Source organism: Peromyscus leucopus, chromosome 15 (assembly GCF_004664715.2).
Source record: "Peromyscus leucopus breed LL Stock chromosome 15, UCI_PerLeu_2.1, whole genome shotgun sequence".
Taxonomy (NCBI): Eukaryota; Metazoa; Chordata; class Mammalia; order Rodentia; family Cricetidae; genus Peromyscus; species Peromyscus leucopus.
The window spans coordinates 87,254,612-87,276,967 of NC_051076.1; the positions used below are offsets into that span (position 1 = coordinate 87,254,612).

General features: G+C 34.6%; 1 protein-coding gene across 3 annotated transcripts in view; it reads right to left on the minus strand.

Moving 5' to 3' along the window:
• Positions 1-22,356, minus strand: part of Cdh19 (cadherin 19) — a 117,184-nt gene that overhangs the window by 75,320 nt on the left and 19,508 nt on the right. For 2 of the 3 annotated variants that reach the window (XM_037211030.1, XM_028854960.2), the window contains exons 2-3: positions 15,327-15,549; positions 12,907-13,198 (exon numbers count right to left, since the gene is read on the minus strand). In XM_037211030.1, coding sequence (XP_037066925.1) covers positions 12,907-13,198; positions 15,327-15,545 — 511 coding nt within the window. In that variant the 5' untranslated portion in view covers positions 15,546-15,549. Of the gene's footprint in view, positions 1-12,906; positions 13,199-15,326; positions 15,550-17,490; positions 17,636-22,356 lie in introns of all 3 variants that reach the window. The other variant, XM_028854961.2, reaches the window with a different exon arrangement.

Here is a 22,356-nt window from a genome sequence, read left to right on the forward strand (position 1 = left end):
GCTGCCAGCTGTCTTGGTCTACTCTTGCAAGATTCCCGAAGTTGCTTGCATCCGTCTACCATTTCTCAGGTACCATTATGTTCCTTCTCAGGTCTTTGATGTGGTTGAAGGCTAGATAGTCATAATTTCCTCAGTTATGATAAAAGATAAGTTAGCTATAAAACCTTAAACTCACAAATATAAGATAGATAGGACATCTTCTTTAATATTGTAACTATAATTCTTGCTCGGTAATTGTTTTGTTATATGTAATTTTACCATGTTAAAGTTAAAACCTTCCTTTTTAAAAAAAGAAGAAAGGGGAAGTGCTGTGGATATCACTCTATGTAAATAAAACACTGATGGCCAATGACCAGGCAGGAGGTAGGTGGGACAAGGAGAGAGGAGAATTCTGGGAAGCGGAAGGCTGGGAGAGACGCTGCAGCCACCGCCAGGAGAAGAGCATGTAGAGACGCCGGTAAGCCACCAGCCACGTGGCAAGCTATAGATTTATAAAAATGGGTTAATTTAAGATAAAAGAACAGTTAGCAAGAAGCCTGCCACGGCCATACAGTTTATAAGTGATATAAGCGTCTGAGTGATTATTTTATAAGTGGATTGTGGGACTGCGGGGCTTGGGGAACCTGGAGAGAAGCCCTCCAGCAACAGGTTTATATGAGCGAGAATTGTTGAAGCCAAGGTTGGATAAAGCACAGGGACAAATAACCAAATGAATGGAAGCACATGAACTATGAACCAAAGGCTGAGGGGCCCCCAACTGGATCAGACCCTCTGAATGGGTGAGACAGTCATTTGGCTTGATCTGTTTGGGAGGCAGCTGTCTGGTGGTGCTGGGTCCTGGGCTCGTTGCATGAGTTGGCTGTTCGAATCCTGGGACTTATGCAGGGACGCTTGGCTCAATCTGGGAGGGGGGGACTGGACCTGCCTGGACTGAGTCTATCAGGTCAATCCTGGTCCTCGGGGGAGACCTTGATATAGAGGAGGTGGAATGGGGGGTGGGCTGGGGGGAGGAGGAGGGGGGTGGGAGGGGGAGAGCATGGGAATCTGTGGCTATTATGTGGAACTGAATGGTGTTGTAAAATAAAATAAAAAAATATATAAAGCATATTACAGGCATACCACATAATCCTACAGGTCAAGCAGTTATAGAAAAATCAAACAGAACTCTAAAGGATATGCTAAATAAACAGAAGGGGGTAACAAAAACCGTCAGCAATAGACTACATAATGCTCTATTAACTTTGAATTTGCTCAATGCCAATGAGAAAGTAACAACAGCTGCAGAGAGACATTGGGTAATAGAAAAAAAAACTACAGAATTAAATGAGCCTCTATACTTTAAGAATGTGCTGACCTCAGAATGGAAACCATGATATGTGTTACATTGGGGATGAGGTTTTGCTTTTGTTTCTACAGGAGAAGATAAGTTGTGGGTACCATCAAAAATGGTAAAGGTTTGATTTGAACAAGAGAGTCCTCTCAGTTAGAGGAGGTGATAGTTCATCAACCAGCATGAGCATCCTATTTAAACTAACTTGTACCAGTAACACATGCCTTTTCAATTAATCAGATAATAACTTGCTAAAAAGGAACATCCCCAAAATTAGTCTTGGGGAAAGGTTTTTGTTTTTGTCTTTTAGGAGAATGAAGGCTAAGGAATCTGAAGAACACTGGATAAATGACAACTTAGGAAAAATACAAATCATCTATCCCAGGAAACAAGAGTAAAATGGCCTATTGGTATATCATCTAAAAAATTTTATGTCTTCCTAAATGTTTCTGCTCTCCTCTAAAGAAATTTAACACTATCGGTCTTCTAATAGTCCCAGTTCAATTAAAATTTAAAGCTGACTTTGGAGTTGGAGAATGGCTCTCTCCTTCTTTAAACTCAAGCATGTTGTTAAAAGGAAAATGCAAACTCCCTGTATCATGCCAGAATAAAAGAGCCTTCTTTTGCTATGGGACAGGACAAAAGCCAAATTAATTAAGGAACTATTCTATTACTAATCTCAACTCTTTGATTCTATTCTGATTCTTTAAACGTTTCTTAAAGTATGAATTTTATTTCAAAATTTACAAGATTTATATATATATATATATATGTATATATATACATTTTACATGTATATATATATACATTTTAAACTTTGTTAAGATATGAATGGTCATATAGAGTACTAACTAGTTCTAGAAAAAAGGCTTCAATTAGCTGCATTTATATTTCTTTGTGTTTGAGTCTCTTATCAGTTTTCTGCAGGAAATCACGTCCAGGCCTAACATCAACTGAAGTCTCCAGGAAGAAGATGGGGCCCCACAACAACAACAATTCCATGTGGACAATAATAACATCACTAAGCTGACAAACATCATCTACAGATCAGCTTTGAACTACAAAGTGCTCAGAGCAATTTTGAGAGGACTAGCTGCAATGATCAGTCTCAAAGACTACTTGAATAAGGACTTGAGATAAACCCTGAACTTTGGCATTATTCACAGCCTGGATAACAAAGGATGTAGTTACCTTTCCTAGAATTTGACAATTAACCTAAAATTTTTCTTTTCAGGAAAAAGATACCTTCGCACATACACAGCAGGAAGCAATTTTAAGAAGACGACGCCCACATTCCCAAAGAGGTGGTGTGCAGCAGGAGGTTTTTTGGTCTTTTTAATGGGTTTTGGGTCTGGGATAATTTTCATTGTTTAGGGGGGTTGGTTACAAGTGGTTGTCAAGGGTTAGAAAAAAGATTAAGCAAAGGAGATTAAATTTAAAGTTCTTGTTTAACAAAAAAGAAAAGAAACAGACAATTACTAGTTTTAAATACTTTACACTGGATTGTATTGTTTTATATTGTATACAATTTATATATATATATTGAAATTGATATTGTTAGAAAATGCTATATGTATATTTCTAATTGTACTTCTACCATTCATTTCACAATGTAATGCAACTTTCTGATCCTTGAATGTTATTATTACCAACTATTAGGATATAAAGAAATGAAAGTTAGTAGTTAGACATTACAATAGAACTTGCAGTCATATTAGGTATGTTTTCAAGATTGAGCAGATATATTTTAGAGAGACAGGTCATCTTCAAACCCTTCAGAGATCTACAGAATATGGCGTTTAAAATGTTTTAATAACTTATAAAATTTTTCTTTTTTGAGACATGTCGGCTCCTGGCAGTACCATTCTACTTCAGAGAAAATATGGACATTGAAGAAACTGCATATGGAGTCAACTTTCATTGTGGCAAAAGTTAGCCACTGGACAACAAAGTATCCTCAAATCAACAGGACAAAATAGACAGACATGACATGAAACAAAGGACTACTGATTCTTGCCAAATCAAGTGTGGTTATGGCTTTATCAAAAGGCATCTTCTGAGGCCAGGACAATATGGCACCATCCCTGAAGTAGCCTTCACGATCCAGAAAAGGTACAGTGCCCTTTCCTTAGAAGGCAGCTGAACAGGCAGTAGGTCGATGGCTTCTGATGTGCAATGGAACAGCAGCTGAAACAGTTAATCTTGAAGAGTAACTAAGCTCATGCCTCTCAATAGTAGACTGGCATTTAATAGAGGGATGTAGAGATGATCAGGATGCTGAGATAAAGCCATATATACACAGCCAAGAAGAATGAACAGCTGAATTAAAAAAAAAATCAACAATTTCCAGAATTTAAAATCCTGAATCATGACATGACACTAGTGGAATTCAGGTGTTTCTGGTACATGGACTGCTCTCACCCAATGTGAGGTTGAATTGTGACCTTGTGTACATCCTACTTTACAAATGAGTCTGTCAGATGAGCTAAGCCTATAGGCTGAAGATGATGCCCCAACACTGTGGAGAAACCTGTCCAGGCAGCTGGCTGTTTCTGTCAACTCACAATTTTTCAGAAGTTGCTTGCATACACTTCCTGTTTTTATTTTTGTTAGGTAATATTATTTTCTTCTTGGATCTCTGAGGGAGTTGAAGATTAGTTAGTTATAGTTGAAGATTTTTAGTCATCATTGAAGACTAGTTAGGATAGAAAGTGAATTAGGTACATATTGGACTTACCAAATAGGATAGATAATGGAATTATTTTCTCTGAATTTGTCAAATACAAATGGACTAGACATCGTTTAGGTATTTATTACTTGTATATATTGTATATAGTTATTGTACTTTTGTATATAGTTCTTCTTATGTTAGTTATAACCTTTTTCCTTTTTTCTTTTTATTAAAATAGAAAAGGGGAAATATGGTGACATTTTAATTGTACTGAAATATGATTTTATTTGTATGTTAACAAATAAAGTTGCCAGGGTGTTAGAGCTATTAGAGCCATAGCAAAAGGTGGGCATTGGTGGTGTATGCCTTTAATCCCAGCACTTGATAGGCAGAGCTAGGTAGATCTCTGTGTGTTCAAGGATACAACCAGTATTGGAGACACATGCCTTTAATCTCAATACCATAGAGGACCTGGAGGGCTGTACAACAGACAGTGACAAGGCAGTCATGTAGTTGGTTTTACAACCAATGAGAAGGCAGAACAGATAGTCTATATAAAGACAAACAGACAGGAAGTAGCTCTCTTTGGGAAAAGTCTCTTGGCTTAAGAGGTTAGCTGCAGGAGGCAGGTAAGGCTCTTCGCTCTGATCTCTTGGCTTTCATCTTTGCATTGGCTCTGTGTTTCTTATTTAATAAGATGGTTGGTTACATCTACAGGGGAGAGCTTAGACTTGCCTCAACTTGATATGCCATGCTTTGTTGACTCCCATTGAAGGCCTTACCTTTTCTGAATAGAGGATGTGGGGCAGAAATGTGGTAGGAGGAGGGAACAGGAGGAGAGGAGGAAGGAGAAATTGGGGTTTGTATGTAAAATAAAAAAAATAATAATAAAAAATCATGGCAAGAAAAAAGGCTTCCAGTGGATAGATTGGGATCTCAATCTATCCACCAAATTTTCAACCTACAAGTTGGCCTATGTACAAGATGTGTTCAAGTAAAGATAGTGCAGAATTGTGGGAGTGACCAACCAATGACTGACCAAACTTTAAAACCCATGACCCAGAGGCAGCCTAGCCCAGAGACTTAGGATAGGTCTGGCAGAAAAAAAAAATGTCAATGTAATGATTCCAAATTATATTCTGCTATACTTTTAGATTGATGCCTAGTCTCAACTGTCATCAGAGAGGCTGCAGCCAGCAACTGATGGAAACAGAGGCATAAACCCACAGTCTAACATTAGGTAGGAGTAAATTATGCGAAAAATGTGGAGGAAGGCTTGAAGAAGCCGGTGAGGTCAAGGAAAACACAAGAAAATCTAGAGAACAAATTAACCTGTGCTCATAGTGTCTCACAGAGTCTGAACAGTCATTCAGAGATCCTGAATGTGACTGACCTAGGCCTTCAGCATATATGTTACAGATGTGCAACTTGGTCTTCTTGTTGGACTAGATGTTGATGTATTTGTTGCTTGTATATTATATATAGTTATTGCAGTTATTTTATATAATTTTTATTATATTAGTTATAACTTTTTAATTTTCATTAGACATAAAAGGGGAAACATGGTGATATTTTATTTGTGCTTTAATAAATAAAGGTTGCCTGGAGATGAGAAGAAAAAGTCAACAATTATAAATAAACACAGAAGTCAGGCAAGGGTAGTGCACACCTTTAATACTATCACTTGGCAGGGAGGTATATGTTTGGTTCTTTGTGAGTTCAAGGCCACACTGGGAACAGAGCCAGATATATGGCATATGCCTTATTCCAACACTAGTTAACCATGGAAGTCTGGAGGCCTGGATAGACAGACAGGAAGTGACAGATCTGGGAAGGAAGAGAAAGTGATGTAGCTGTACAGAGAGGGCAAATCAGATGGCAGAACAGCAAGGCATACATAGCCGTGAGTAGACAGGAAGCATCTCAGTTTTTGGAAGCTGTGGGCTTTATGAGGTGAGGTTGGCTGGTGGCTCTTCCTATTCCTCTGATCTCTCTCATGGTTTAGCTCCAATTTCTGGCTCCTTTTTTTATTTAATAAGATTGTTCAGCAATCCATCTACATTAGACTCATAACAGTGGAGCTCTGGCTTTCTCTGACACTGTTGCCTTTTTTTTGGATGCTATTCCTCATTCACTACAGCCTTGTCCAGCCTTAATAAGAGAGGAGATACCCTAGTCTCACTAAAACTTGATACTTGATATACCATGGCTGTCTGATATTCATGTGAGGGACACGTTTTACTTAAGAGAAACAGGAGGAAGAGTGGATGGAGGGTGATGGAGGAGAGAGTGAGAAAAGAGGAGTAAGAGGAGACTTTGATCGTTATATAAAAATAAAGAAACAAAACACTACATGGTAAATAGCAACCCACTAATTAGTTTACTTGTCTCAAATAAACATAAAACATACACACAGTACAACATTCCTTGCCTTTACATTGAATTAACATTTGACATTTAATTCATGAGAAACTTTCTCATAAATGCTAATTTAACTATTAAGTCTTCCTGTTTATCTACTGAATCTTTACAACTATCATAAAATATTTTTTGTGAAAATACAATATTAGAAGTAGTATATGTTGTCTTCTAGGTGATACTGGACATTGCACCAGGTGTTCAAGAGGAAGGTACAGTTTTGTTCTCTTTGGGAACTGTACTTGTTGATTAAATTCTTTCATTTTTTAATGACACAGATAGAATTATAATAAGATTATTGTACAGTATTAGAAGGCAATATGTACAGTACATATAAAATTTCATATGAATTGCCATGTTTGAGGTAATGTTAATAATTGCTAAACTATAAAGCTAAGTGAATTTTGAAGATTGGAATAAACATTAATGGCAGAATCAATAATAGATTTTCTAAACATATTAAAAAGATTTTGTAGGCATTAGATATAATCTCATGTACGGAAATTGTAACTCTGTCAATGTGTGTTACTTTAAATTTATCATCACCCACAAGTTTTATGCATAACCTAATGATTCCGGCCTAACTTAATTTTATCTTCTGTAACAGAATCTCATTGGCTTGTGATGCCTCATACCACAGAGAGTATTTTATTGTCTAATAATGATAGGAGGCATCCAAACACAAAAAATATAAAAAAGTGATAAAATTTTATATGCACACTAATCATAAGGAATGTAGCAAATTGTAACCAGGACAGGATAAAATTGAATTGTATATTTATTACTGGACACTTAATTAAACACATGTGCTACAATTTATTTTAGTGATGACTGCTGAGAGTCAAACCATGGATTTCATTATGACTCATTTATTTCAATATGTAAGTATTATCTTTGTTTTACACTTTTAAGTATGCAATTAAAATATTTCCTGCATAGTGGAGAAATATAAATTGTGTTATGAAACAACTGTTTTGTATTTTCATATAAGGCATTACTTATCCAGGCTTGCCTAGTACTCTTGGTGTAGATGATGCTGGTCTTGAATTAATAGAGGTCTATATACCTGTGGCTCCTGAGTGCTAGTTTTAAAGTTTTGGACCACAACATGCAATCTTGAAGCAGCTACTTTAACATATAGATTTATTCATCTAGATTTTATAGAGATATTTACTTGTATGGTTTTCAACTCTGCATCTACATTCATACTGGGAAACAATTTCATTAATGGGAAGACTTTCATCTACTGGTAAGTCTTCAATAAATACATTGTATTATTTATATTTGAGGTATAATTCCTTAACATCCCAGAAATTATAAGGAGCATTGGAAAGCAGCTTCTGTTTCTCACTTCTCACCTTAATTGTGTAAAGTGTTTTTCAGTCACTTTGGTTTTCTGATCATAGCTACCTACAAATAAGTCAGTGGTTGTATTTATGAATTGCATATTTGACACCTTTGCCTTTAAAACTTGGAGACTATATCATTTTAGTGCATTAAACTCTGTTTAATGAAGCTGGTGATATATACACCAGCTTCATTAGAAGAAATAGAATAGCAATTAATCAAAACCCATTCATTAGAACTTATATGTAAACCTTTAAGATTCTGGGAATCAAGTTTTCAAATGTACCAAACTTAAAAAAGAAATAAGTTATTTTCTGACAAGTAATTATAATTATTAATATTTGTTTATATTTGCATTTGAATTTATCTTTTTTTATCACATATATGCTAATGTATTGTGATATATTCTATAAAATTAATGGTAACTATTATTGAAAATAACTATGTACTTTTTCAAAATCAGTAAACACATAACTCAAGATATTCTTTTCACTATAATAGAATTCATTATATATATTTTATTTACATTTCAAAGATGAAAAACTATTATAGTCATTCTTTCTTTAATTTTTTTGGTTTTTCAACATAGGGTTTCTCTGTGTAGTTTTGGTGCCTGTCCTGAATCTCACTCTGTAGACCAGCCTAACCTCTAAGACACAGAAATCCACCTGGCTCTGCTTCCCGTGTGCTGGGGTTAAAGGCATATGCCAACACTGCACAACCGTCATCGTCGTTCATAAGTAATAAAGTCAACATAGTTTCATTCACAAATCCTGTTATATTTTAATAATGAAATAATCATGATGATATTGTATTTAACCACAAATTCTTGCTAGTTTTGAAACTGAAGTACTGGGATATTTCCTGCAATAAAAGATTAGATAGATTCTATTTATTTCATTGAGCACCTAGAAATAGGGGTAAAGAAGATTTCACTACTAGCCATCTTGCTTACTGTAAGGAGAAAGACATAAGATCAAACTTTAAAGGCTTTTGCTTTCCAATGTCCATTATGTTTGTACACATACATAATGGTCATAGGGTTGCAACAAGAATTCTCATTCAGTGTAGGAAAACCATAAATGTTTATTCATTATTTTTGTCGATCATATAGTGTGACCTAATTTATCAAAACAACATTTTTGAATAATTTATATAAAATAATGACATGAATCTATGTTGCCAACAAGGATTGGCTTAAAAGGGCTTTTCTCTGAAACTATGACTTAGATAAGTAAAGAACATTTCCTGACTGAAAGACAGGTACAAAATCTATTTTAAATAATATTTTATTTTTTGTGAATGACATTTTAGCATTTTGCTCCCACATATGCTTATGAAATAATTGAGTACCTGTTGCCTCTTCAGGCAAGCAGAGGCTATGAAAATATCTAGAAGTAAATTTACAGATATGATGTCATATGTGGGTTTATGGCATCAAAAATGTTTCCCTGAAAGAACAGCCACTTTTATTAACAGCTGAGCTATCCCTCTAGTCGCACACAGTCTGTTTTCATTATCCTCTCTCTCTTTAATGTAACATTTTGTATGAAAACTGACTGCCATCATTAAAAGGGAAGACAATTAAAATAAGTTGTTATTCAGGTCAATCGCAAAGATATAAAAATGAAGATACAACTTCAACAACAAAACATTTCAGGATAATAATTGACTAATGACTTGCACTTTATAATCCCTTGGGTCACTGTGTGTCTTCATGCACTTTCATGGAGTCTCCCTTATATATACATTGGCCACCTCTCAAATGGATCTCATGTTTTGTGCAGCATTTTCATACACACATGCATAATTCTGTCTAGTTATTCAGTCATTTCTCCTCAATAACTCTGTATCTTTTAGGCTCTTACACCTTATATTTTTTTTGTAGAAGGAAGAAAATAACTTTGCAGTCCAGTTGAACACACACACACACACACACACACACACACACACACACACACACAGAGTTTTATCTCAATTGAACTTGTCCAAGCTTGAAAGAAACTATTCCAAATGTAGATGCAATCTAGAAAACCCAACATTGTATAGAAAGAGTGAGTGTTTAATACACACAATGTATGAAAGACTAAAAGCATCACATTTTGTCTTAGAAGTACATGCAATTTTGGATCAGTAAGTCGTATATTATTAACTAAATAGTCAAGTAGATAATATATATATTGTGAATTTGTTAAAGCAATCTAAGTCAAATTTTAGTTCAAAGTGCAGATACAAATAAAAGTTGGCAACTGATTCTAACACAACAAACACATTAAAGAAAGACAAACTAAAGTTCTGGCAGTGACTGATGTTTAAATTCAATATAAAAAATAATTTTGAAGCACAGCTCTTGTAAAATGTCAACATGCAGCCTGAGAGCAATTGCCACCAACAGATAATGAATATAAAGATGAGTGTGAGGGAGAATTAACAATGTATTTGCAGAAAAGAATTCACAAAATGTGGTAATGATATACTTAGGAAAGCAAATTAAATCTCATATTACCTTACTGGTTGATTTCTTTACTACAGGTGAAATGTAACAGATATAAACTAATGCTTCAAAAGGAAATCATTGGTAAAAGATCAAAACAATGAGAAAACTTCAATAGTAGCCAGCTTCATAAAAACTGCTGTCCATTCCTCATCGTTTTTATTTGGACTCCATTTAAGTCTGAACACCAATTAATGCACAAAGTATCTACTGTATCCCACAGATTAACTACATAGTTTGCAAATTAACTTTAAAATGAAAATGAACAAAGAAACATGTAGTCACTAAATGTGTTGTTGTTTTTTTGTCAACCTGACACAAGTCCACACTTGTGAGAAGAGGGAATCTAAATTAACAAAATTACTCCATGAGAGTGCCCTGTAGGCAAGTGGTGCCTCCACTCAGAAGGTTGTCAAGCGTACATTTAAAAGAATGAAGTAAGTCGTGAGAAGCAAACTAGAAGCAAGCAAGTGCTGCTCCATGGCCTCTGTTTCAATTCACACTAAGTCCCTGCTCTACTTTGAGTTCCTGCTATGGTTTCCTTCAGTGATGGAACTATAAGATTGAATAATCTTTTCCTCCACATATTACTGTTACTTTTCCTCATGGTGTTTTATTACAGAAATAGAAACTCTAGGACTTTAGTTTCATAACTAAACTGTGTTATTATTGACTGTATGTTACTAGTTAATAGTGTTATTCTGTAACACTATTAACTAAACATTAAATCATTGCCTATAGGCTTCCTAATTCTGTAAGCTGCTGTTCATTTTATTTCTTTTCTTCCCCATATAAAGTGTTAGACCATTTTCCAAGTTCTATTATTTATATCAAATTTCACAGAAAAATCAAAAGAAAACAACCACTCAGCTGATTTTTTAGGAAGCCATCATATTCCATGAATTTTCTGCATGTGTCCAGGATCCAGGGAAACTCTTTTCATCTAAGAACTGTTTGACAACAGTTACATTACTTTTCTGGTGTTCCCTAAATATGCCACTACACTATAATCTAATTAATTACACTCAAATCATTCACGTACTTTCTTTGTGTATGTGCTTGTGTACATGCCTATGATGTGTGTATTTTGCATGTCATGAATTCACTCACACATGCAATTATGGTCACTCTCCTATGGAGATCTTCCAGAATACATGACTGGTTTATGTATACCATTTTTTCTCTCTCAAAAAACTGACCCACATTTCTAGACAAATAATAACCCTCATACTTCACCCATATTTAATATCCATCATAAACTAATTATAAGCATGCTTATTTAAAATTAGTTTTTTGAGGGGGTTGTATGTTTAACTTATATAAGTACCATTCTAGAAAAGAATTACTAAAAATCCATTATGATTCTCTTTTTACTTTTAAACAAAATATTCTAAGTACATGATAATACCATAAATTGCATAAGTGGAGAAAAAGACCAAAGAAGGAAAACATGGGGAGAACAAAAAAAAAATGAAAGACAAGGAATCTGTTTGCTATCAAAACAACAAATTTAAAGGAGTCTAAAAATATTTTAACAAAATTTGTTTTTGACACATTATGTCAAATATGTATCATTTATGTTGTAAGTATATTCTATCATAGAACAATATTATCTCATAATCAAATCAGAATGACACCCCTAATTTATAATTGGTATGTTAAAAGAAAAAAATCAGGAAAAGTACAATGGGAAATATATTATACACTCAATGGAAAATTATTTCAAATTTCCATAAATAAATTTCAAATTATGTTAGCATGTTTTAAAATAATCGTGACTAAATAAATTATCATTTTAAACAGATTTTTAAATTAAATTTGACTGTAATTGTGCTATCCAAATTTTGTCAGACTTAATAAGAGAATTTTTATATCCATAAATTCCCTTTGCTTCAAAGTTATTTTTGATCTCCAAAGTAGTTGATAACTTTTTCCCATTGAAACCATCTCGTATTCATTCAATGCATTCATGACTTTAATGGCAACAATGTTGAATAGGAACTTGAAATGAGCAAAGATGCCGGTAAATGTTTAAGCACCTTTTTTTTTTTTTTAATATTCCTTGTTCTTAATGGCTGTAGCAGTTTTTATTATACAAATTATTTCCTTTAACTCGTTATGCATATCTTATAGAATTTATTAATCCACTGAATATAAACATCTAAACTTTTTAAACATAATCTGAAGGCTTATAGGAAAATTGCTTTGCAGTACAGGGTGACAAATGATAAAAATATAAATTTTAGCTCAATTCTACTTGAATGTTCAAGTTTGAAATTAAATTCATTTCAGATATTAATGAAACTAAGAAAAAACAGCATTATATATACAGAAGTCTGTATTTCATACATACAGCGTATCCAACAATAAAACCATCACATTATATGCCAGAAGTACAAACAATTTTGAAGCAGTAATAAAGTACTAATTAAATAGAGCTCACTAGAAAAAAGTTTATAGTTTTTCTTCTAATTTTACTTTAAAAAATAGTATTATATTACATGATTCTGCAAATATTTTACTTAAAAATTTTGTCACAGGAAAGGTTAATATGGAAACTAAACCAATGTTCTACCAAACGTATACTCAAACATTTTAATCTCTTGTCATTTTAATAAAGCGCTGATGTAAATTACTATGCAATACCTTCTGGAGACATCTCCGGTACAGTGGCTTCATAGGGTTCATAGAGGAACTTGGGTTCATTGTCATTGATATCCGAGACTCTGACGACAAACTCAGACTCAGGTTCCACAGCCTTTCCAGTGCTGGTGTCTATTACCTGGGCTCTCAGCATGTAGAGGGATTGCTCCTCTCTGTCGAGCTTCCGTATGGCAAATATGTCACCTGTTCGTTCATCAATGCTGAAGCTGCCAGCTCCAGTCCCCAGTAGATTGTACTGGAAAGAGCTGTTTCCATTGTCTAAATCAGATCTTAGCTGCAAGTAAAGACAGACAACTGTATTTCTGGATATATACAAATTCAACTTGGTATTCATAATTTTCATATATTTTAATCAGTTTCAAGTGAATAAATCTACATCATTCTTTTTTTAATTATTATCATTGGTTTTTTGAGACAGAGTTTTTCTGTGTAGTCCTGCATGTATTTTAACTGACTCTGTAGAATCAGCTGGCTTTGAATTTAGGGATCCACCTGTCTTTCTTTCCCTAGTGCTGAGATTAAATACATGAACTACCCCCACCCACTTTATAATTCTTTATCATGTCAACTGAGGTAAAATATTATCATATGTATAACCATGTCAGGAATGGAGAAGTTCCTGATTTCCAGTATAATGAAGTAGTAAGACTTTATTATTTTAAACAAATAAGTCTAATTAGTTTAGACTTACTTATAATTAGACTAATTATGTTTAGTCTACAATTACATTATTCATAATTAATCTGATTGTAATTTAATATTATTTATAATTAGAATAATTAAACTTATTGGACTTAAAAATAATTCTAATTAGTTTAGACTAATTAGTTTAGGATTTTCAGCCTGGAGAGATGGCTCAGTGGTTGAGAGCCCTGGCTGCTCTTCCAGAGGACCGGGTTCAAATCCCAGAACCCACACAGTAGCTCACAACTGTCTGTAACTCCAGTTCCAGGGGATTCAACGACTTCTGGCGTTCATAGCCACCATATATACATGTGTTACAAATACATTCATGCAGACAAATGTTTATACACATCACTAAAAATAGACTAAGTATATAACATGCAGAACCTGTCATTTATGTGTTGTAGCCACGTATATGATTGCCTGCAGGTATCTTAGGAAAAAAAAGACCAGAAAAATTTAATTTGTGTCTAGCACATACAGGCACATATAGGAAGGTTTATATATATACATATATATATATATATATATATATATATATATATATGGATTCAACAACAAATATTATATATATACTTTGTAGCTAGGATAGATAAAGTGTTCATGGATTCTGAGAACCAGGCTAACATGTTACTCTCCCGAATAGTCTAAAAACAGTAAGTACCTAATTAAATTTTGCTGCCACCTAACTGCAGGTAACTTATTTTGATACATCTATTTAGAGCAAGAGAGTTACAGAGAAGGGCATGCTATTGTAATTACTTTTCAATTCAAATAATAATAATAAAAAAAACAAATATAGAGATTGGAGCAGTTCTGTCTCATGCTGGGGGATGTTCTGTATGGCAAATGTGTTGCTCTGATTGGTTAGTAAATAAAACACTGATTGGCCAATAGTCAGGCAGGAGGAAGTATAGGCAGGACAAGGAGGAGAAGAATTCTGGGAAGTGGAAGGCTGAGTAAGAGTCACTGCCAGCCACTGCCAGGACAAGCAGAATGTGAAGATGCCAGTAAGCCACCAGCCAAGTGGCGAGGTATAGATTTATGGAAATGGATTAATTTAAGCTATAAGAACAGTTAGCAAGAAGTCTGCCATGGCCATACAGTTTATAAGTCTCTGTGTTTACTTGGTTGGGTCTGAGCTGCTGTGGGACTTGGTGGGGTGAGAGAGATTTGTCCTGACTGTGGGCCAGGCAAAAAACTCTAGCTACAGTCTCATTAAGGAAAAATTTTTTAAATATTGTTCTCAAAGTGAAAACAATCTCTTTTTTTTTGCATTTGAACTACACTAATTAAATGATGTGTGTAGGCCCCTGAAATTCCTGAGCTGGTAAAAGAAATGGAATTAATATGCTTAGTTAAAAATGAGTGAACATAAGTCATAGCGTATGCTTAGCATAGCAGCATATCAAGCTGAGTACTGCTGATAAATGGCATTTGATTCTGTGGCTGCTTTGATCCATTTCCACAAATAACATAATTACATTTCTTAATGCTGATAAATGGATATAACACATTCATGAAAAGACAGAAAGAGAAGTTTGAAAACTGGACTTTCCTCTTCAAGTTTTGAGTTGTGTTTCAAATTTATTATTGTGCCCATGTTTGGTAATTTTTAATGGCTCCCTTAAATATGTGTAAATCACCAGACTTTCCTAACCGATTCACATCACATCTTTATATAGCCATTTACTGTCAATATTCCAGAAAATAAGTACCCGTCCAACATGTTGTCTCGTATCCATTTCCTCTGGTACAACAAATTGGTTCCACACCCAGCCACGCTTAGCTCTTCCAGGATATGAGGCTTCTTTCTGAGCTCTCCCAGCTGGCAAGTTCTCTGCAACTTTAAGGCAATACCAAAGGAGAGGAATCACCACCATCCAATGTTTCAGGAAACAGCAATTCATTGTTGTGTTTATTTGGATTCTAAGCATTATTCTGCAGAAAAAAAGGAATGATGCAAACAAAATACATTTGTTTCTCAATACCCCCTTATAATCTTAAGTATCCTGTATATTCCTAAAACACAGAAAACAGAACAAAAATTGACATTAAAAAATATTTTCTCACATAATTACTATAGACAGGTTATAACATTTGCAGCTGGGAATAAGGGAATAAAAGACATTCAATTTATCTTCCAATTAAGCTAGTTAATTGTATTTTGTAGCTCAGCAATGATCTTATTTGTAATGTTCTGAATTTCAGCGCAAGCACCATTTGTTTTAAACAGCCCTCATAAATCTGCCAGAAGGTTGCAGTATTCCTTTAACAATCTCTTTGATTGACAGCTGACATTGAGATAGATCCAATTTTATTATAATTTAACTGGCTTACTTCCTTCTTTATTTCTATCTCAGGAAAACTCCAGCTAACAGATTAATGCAACAATCAAGCCAGGAGATGAAAAAAAATCTCTTCCTTTCACATCATAGAAATAAGATTTACCTTACAATTTTTCATTATGATATTATGACAAATAAATGCAATTCAAAATAAAATTCTAACCTGAGAGATTTAAAAATTAGTGAGACTGGTGTTACAAAGCACTTTGACTAAAAAGTCAATACAAAGTTCTTTACTCTTTGAAAGTTAAATAATTAGTGATTGTAAAGATGGCTCTGTGGTTGAAAATGGAATAATGAGGGGAAAAAGCACTCTTATCACATCAAACAAATGACATTATTAGACAACAAATATAAGCTGATGGATCACAGGAAATACGTAAATTGAAAATGGATATGAATGCTATTGTCCATTAACTACTTAAACACCTCAGCCTATTTCCACTACTCAGGACCCCATAAGCCTGAGGCCACTCTCTCCACCTCTGACAGGGCGGCCACTCTCACCTTCCCTACATCTGCACAACATCTGCACAGTGCTTTCAGTGAATATTTTGTATTTGTCACCTGATGGATATTTGGTTGTCCTAAAGTCTTATTCTGTTATTCTGAATTTTTAGTGAAATTTAACTTTTGTTTTACTCTTAAAATTGATAAATTATGATACAAAAATTAGCTTCATTCACTTTTTTCATTAAGAAAAGTACTGCAGTGAATCCTTTTAAAAATTTAACAAGATAATGATTAGAAAAGTCACAGCCTCTCAGGTTAGAAGCTTTTTGGCATGGTCTTGCTGTGAATACTCTAAATTTATTTTCGAACACTTTCAGAGAGAATATTTATATCTTTGGCTCTTGTTAAGAAGGGTTGTTACAAAACAATTAATTAAGAAAGAATACAGGGATTCTGTGATTTGTCTGTAGTCCTTTCAAGAAACTGTGTTATTGTTATGCATTTACTTAATGAAGGTCAGCAAAAAAAAAAAAAATTCAGCTTAGGGTAAAGTAGGATAAATTTCATCCTTAGATTTAAGTTTCAAATTTTGTGCTGCATTTTGTTGAAAATCGTGTGTGTGTGTGTGTGTGTGTGTGTGTGTGTGTGTGTGTGTTAGAGATCCAACCAAGAAATCCTGTGCTTCATAAATAATTGAATTGCAACTACTGAGCTTCAATCTGGTTCCTAGCTTAATGGTTAATACATAGACAGACAGACAGACAGACAGACAGATGATAAATAGATACAATAGCTCTGATAGAAAGAATAAGTATAAGTAAGTGATGAATATGATTTGAACACAAGAATTACATTTTGTGTAACTTGGAAAATCACCACCACGGTTAATATGAAAGTAAAAGTGTCATATTTAAGTAAAACTTTTTTCTGTTAAGTCTATATTTTGATACTTTCTGTAAATTTAATTTTTATTTTATTATTTATAGCATTCAAAGTGGTGAGTGTGTGTGTGTGTGTGTGTGTGTGTGTGTGTGTGTGTGTGTGTGTGTGTGTATGTTTGTGTGCGTGTGCATGCACATACCACAGCACACATGGGAAGTCATTGAAAATTTTTGGAGTTAATTCTCTTCTTCAATGATGGGTTTTAGGAATCAAATCATGCAATCAAGCTTCACGTCAAGTTCTTCTGCCTGTAAAGCCATTTGCCATCATCTATTTATCATTACCTGCAACGAACAATTTAAAAGAATGAAGCTAATTTTTGTATCATAATTTATCAATTTTAAGAGTAAAACAAAAGTTAAATTTCACTAAAAATTCAGAATAACAGAATAAGACTTTAGGACAACCAAATATCCATCAGGTGACAAATACAAAATATTCAAGCATTTTGAATCATGATTTAAATATGTTTGCATGAACAGTTCGTTAATGCTTCTCTGTCTTCTTTTAGCATCTTCTTTTGCTATTTTGACATTAGTTTTCTTCATACTTGTGTGATGAACAAAGATTACTTCAGTCTATGGTTTTTCCCACATTCTAAATTTCAATATCTGTGACCTCTGCCATGATTTGATATATTTCTTTACCATGCATATTTCATAAAATACCAGAGGCTTGAATAAATGCCACTTAATGTTTTTTCAAAAATAATCAGGATGAATTAGGTCAGTCTCAAAAAAAAAAAGAAAGAAAACAGCATTTTTTTCCCATTTGTAGGGGTAAGATATTACAGACAAATAACTTTACGTACTAATACAGCACTACCTAGGGGAAAGTAAGTAATAGAAACAGAGAGTGGAAGTAAGGGAATGTATTGTGGTGGTGGGGAATATACTCAAAGCTCATTATATGTTTGCACAAAAATATCTTCATATAGACCTGATTATAAAATACGAAGCTTTTAGCATATAAGAAAATGCTGATAGTATGATTCTAACATTTTTACAAATACTGTGAACAGATATTTGCTGGTCTGACCACCTGTTCCAAATGCCTGGCAGTCACTTTCCCAAATTCCACATAGAGGCTTATCGTAATTCTAAATGCTAGAATAATAGCTCAGGCTTGTTACTAGCCAACTCTTACCTTTAGATGAACCCATTTCCATTAATCTACATATTGCCATGTGGCTCATGGCTTTACCTGTCCATTAGCATGTCTTGCTTCCTGGGTGGCTGGCTGATGTCTGTGCTGACTCTGTCCTTTTTCTTCCTCCCATTCTGAGTGGCTTTCCCACTTACTGTCCACCCAGCTACTGCCCTGTCAGCTTTTAAATCAAACAATGAGAGCAATATATTTTCACAGTGTAGAAAAGGATTGTTTCACAGAAATAATATTTTTGTTTTCTAAGATTTCTACATCATTGTATGTTCTACATTTACAATGAATTATTTACTTATGACCTATTTATTAAATTTTGAAATAACATTGTCTAGGAAATTCTTAAATAATGATTCCTCCAAAATATATATTAATCTACAAGTAAACATTATATCCAATGACACAACACCACAATCCTCACAGTACCAAACAAGGGTGGCGACTGGGGTATGTAAGTGATGGAAGCCTCAAGATGTCATACAATAGAAAGTACAGAATATCTGCTGTGATTTAATTGCTATGAATTTTATAACAGTAATAAACAGTTCATTATGGAGAACATTAATAAAACAGGTTCAGGCCAAAAAGGGAAATTACCTTTAACATATATATCCTCTATAAATAAATTAAAATAAATGTCTCAGTAAACAATTAAGTATCTTTTGACTTGTAGACAGAAGTTAGGCTAATCTTACTAAAGTCCATTAATAAAGCTCACACTACCAAGTTTTTCATTAAAACAAAAAGACCATTTTAGTATATAAGTATGTTTTAATGAAATCAAACATGTGGAAAATAATCATTGAAAAGAGGAAGTAATTACAGGTTAATCAGAACAAATATATATGATTAATAACTGCCAATTGTTATTTGTGAAGAGTTCAGAGAAAAAAATCTATAATAAAAACAGTAAAAAACAAATGGGGAAAACTTTATTTACCTGAGTGACTACATTATGAAAACAGTAAAGAAATCTTCAGAGAAATAACATATAAACCCATATAAAGTAATTAGTTTAGTATGTCATCAAAGGAAAGAGCCTCAGTTGGGGAAATGTCTCCTTAAAATCTAGCAGTAAGGTACTTTTTCATTTAGTGATCAATGGGGGAAGGCCCAATCTATGTTGTAAGGTACCATTTCTGGGCTGGTGTTTCTGGATTCTATAAGAAAGCAAATGGAGCAACCCATGGGAAGCAAGCAAGTAAGCAGTACTCCTTCATGGCCTCTGTACCAGCTTATGCCTCTGGGAACCTCCTCTGTTGAGTTACTGCCCTTACTTCCTTCAGTGATGAACAGCAAGACTGAAGTGTAAGCCCAAAAAACTCTTTACTCCCCAACATACTTTTTGGCCATGATCTTCCATCACAGCCATAGAAACCCTCACAAAGACACAATGACAGAGAAATATTAGGTATCAGGCTAAATGAAACAATGGTCTCTTTACAAGCATTCTGTATAAATCTGTTATTTGTGCAACAGTGTTTTTGTTCTAAGATACACAGCAAACCAGAAGCCAGAATTCTTTTTTTTTTCTTTTCTTTTTTTGTTTTTAGTTTTGTTTTTCGAGACAGGGTTTTTCTATGTAGTTTTGCAGCTTTCCTGGAACTCACTTGGTAGACCAGGCTGGCCTCGAACTCATGGAGATCTGCCTGCCTCTGCCTCCCGAGAAGCCAGAATTCTTAAGGATGCTGGCATAAAGGAAGAGACAAACATGTGAAGTATTTGCTTGTCAAGTAATTTGGAGATAAAGGGACAAAGGAACATAAGGGATGAGAACATAAGGGAACAGGATGGTTGAGTTTGCACAGGGATGGAGTGGGAGAGAAGTAAAAGAGATGTCATGATAGAGGGAGACATCATGGGATAGGGGGAAACAGGGTGCTAGGGAAGTTCTCAGGAATCTACAAGGATGGCCCCAGCCTAGACCACTAGCAATAATGGAGATGGTGCCTGAACTGGCTTACCCCAGTAATCAGATCAGTGAATACCCTAACTGTCATCATAGAGCCTTTCTCCAGTAACAGATGGAAGCAGATGTAGAGATCCATAGCCAAACAGCAGGCAGAGCTCTAGGAGTTCAGTCAAAGAGAAAGAAGAGTATTCTATGAGCAAGGGGCATCAAGATCATGATGGGGAAAACTAGAGACAACCAAATCAAACTAGTGGGAACTCATGAAATTTAGACCAACAGCTGTGGAACCTCCATGAGACTGGACTAGGCCCTCTGCAAAATTGCATAATCGAGACAGTTGTGTAACTTGATCTGCTTAAGGGCACCCCTGGTAATAGGATCAGGATCCGTCCCTGGTGCATGCACTGGCTTTTGGAGCCCACTGCCTATGTTGGGACACTTCACACAGTCTTGAGGCAGGGGGAGGGGCTTTGAGCTGCTTCTCCTGAGTGCACCTCCCCATGGGAGGCCTTATCTTTTTGCAGAAAGAAATGGGGGTGGTTTTTGGAGGGAAGCTGGAGGGATGGGAGGAGGGAAGAGGGAGATCTGTGATTGGTATGTAAAATGAATTAAAAAAATCTAAAAAAAAAAAAACAATTCAAGCAGTGAGATGCCTAGGAATGACTAGTTCAGCCAAAGAACAATTCATGTAAGACAAATGGTAAAACAGATAAGTGTTGTTTACAGGGAAATATTGATTTTACACATCCTCATGAAATCTCAATTAGATATTGGTATAAAACTAGCTCTAATGTAAATTTATCTTACCTAGAATAGCACAGATACTACTATAAAAGCAAAGGAAATATACAAAAATTATCATTTTATTTACAGACTTCTAACACTGCCATTACCTTCATAGTATCCTAGTTATATCATAACTAGAAAAGAACTTAATGGGAAAAAAATAGAAAAACAAATGCAACATATAGTTCAATATATATGTAAATGAGCAACTAAGGGTTTCTGGTTTTATTTGCTTTTGCTTTTGCTTTTTCCCTCTTTTTATTCATTTTTATATAACAGAGCTTAAATCTATAAACCAGGTTCACCCTGAACTTGACTTCATCCTGTCTCAGTCTCTAGCATGCTAGGATTATAGGAAAATGCAGCTAGCAACTGACTTATAATAGATAACCAATGGGCAACTGATTAATAACAGAGATTCAAAAGGAAAAATTGTTTATAACAGGGATGCAAAAATGGAAACTGATTTACTACAGGGATTCAAGAGGCAACAAGTCAGCAGAGGAAAAGTGAAGTTGGAGGCAAAAACTTTAAGTTAACTTGATACCAAACCAAAACTAAACAAAAGAACTCTGGTGTAGTCACATCTTTATTAGCCAAGGGGAGTAACATATATTTACAGTATACAAAGGGATTATTCCACAACATCCTGGTGCATATTTTGTCACATAAAATGACCAGTAATGTCAAATTAAAAAAAAATCATTATTTGATTGAATTATTCATTTTTCCTCCTAGATATGGTTTCTCTGTCTGTCCCAGACCTCATTCTGTAAACCAGGCAGGCCTCAAACTCAGAGTCTGCCTCTTCCCACCCAGCTGCATGATGTTTGGAAACATGAAAAGCATATCTGTTAAACCTGATAGATTAAAATTTGTCCAAATTGAAATTTTTATTTTCTAATAATACTGTTTTTCAGAATGGAAGTCCAACAATCTGTTTCAAACTTAATAAATTAAAGTGACACAATTTATTATCTGTAACTTCTGTGGGTCAGAATTTCAAAATGGGCTTCACTGGACCAAAAATGAAGACTTGACAGGACTGTGCCAACCCTCATGGTTCTGGAAAGTAACCCCTTCCTTAAATCTTCTAATTCCAAAGCTATTTTCAGCTGATTGCTTTCTATCTCTCATGAGTATGTT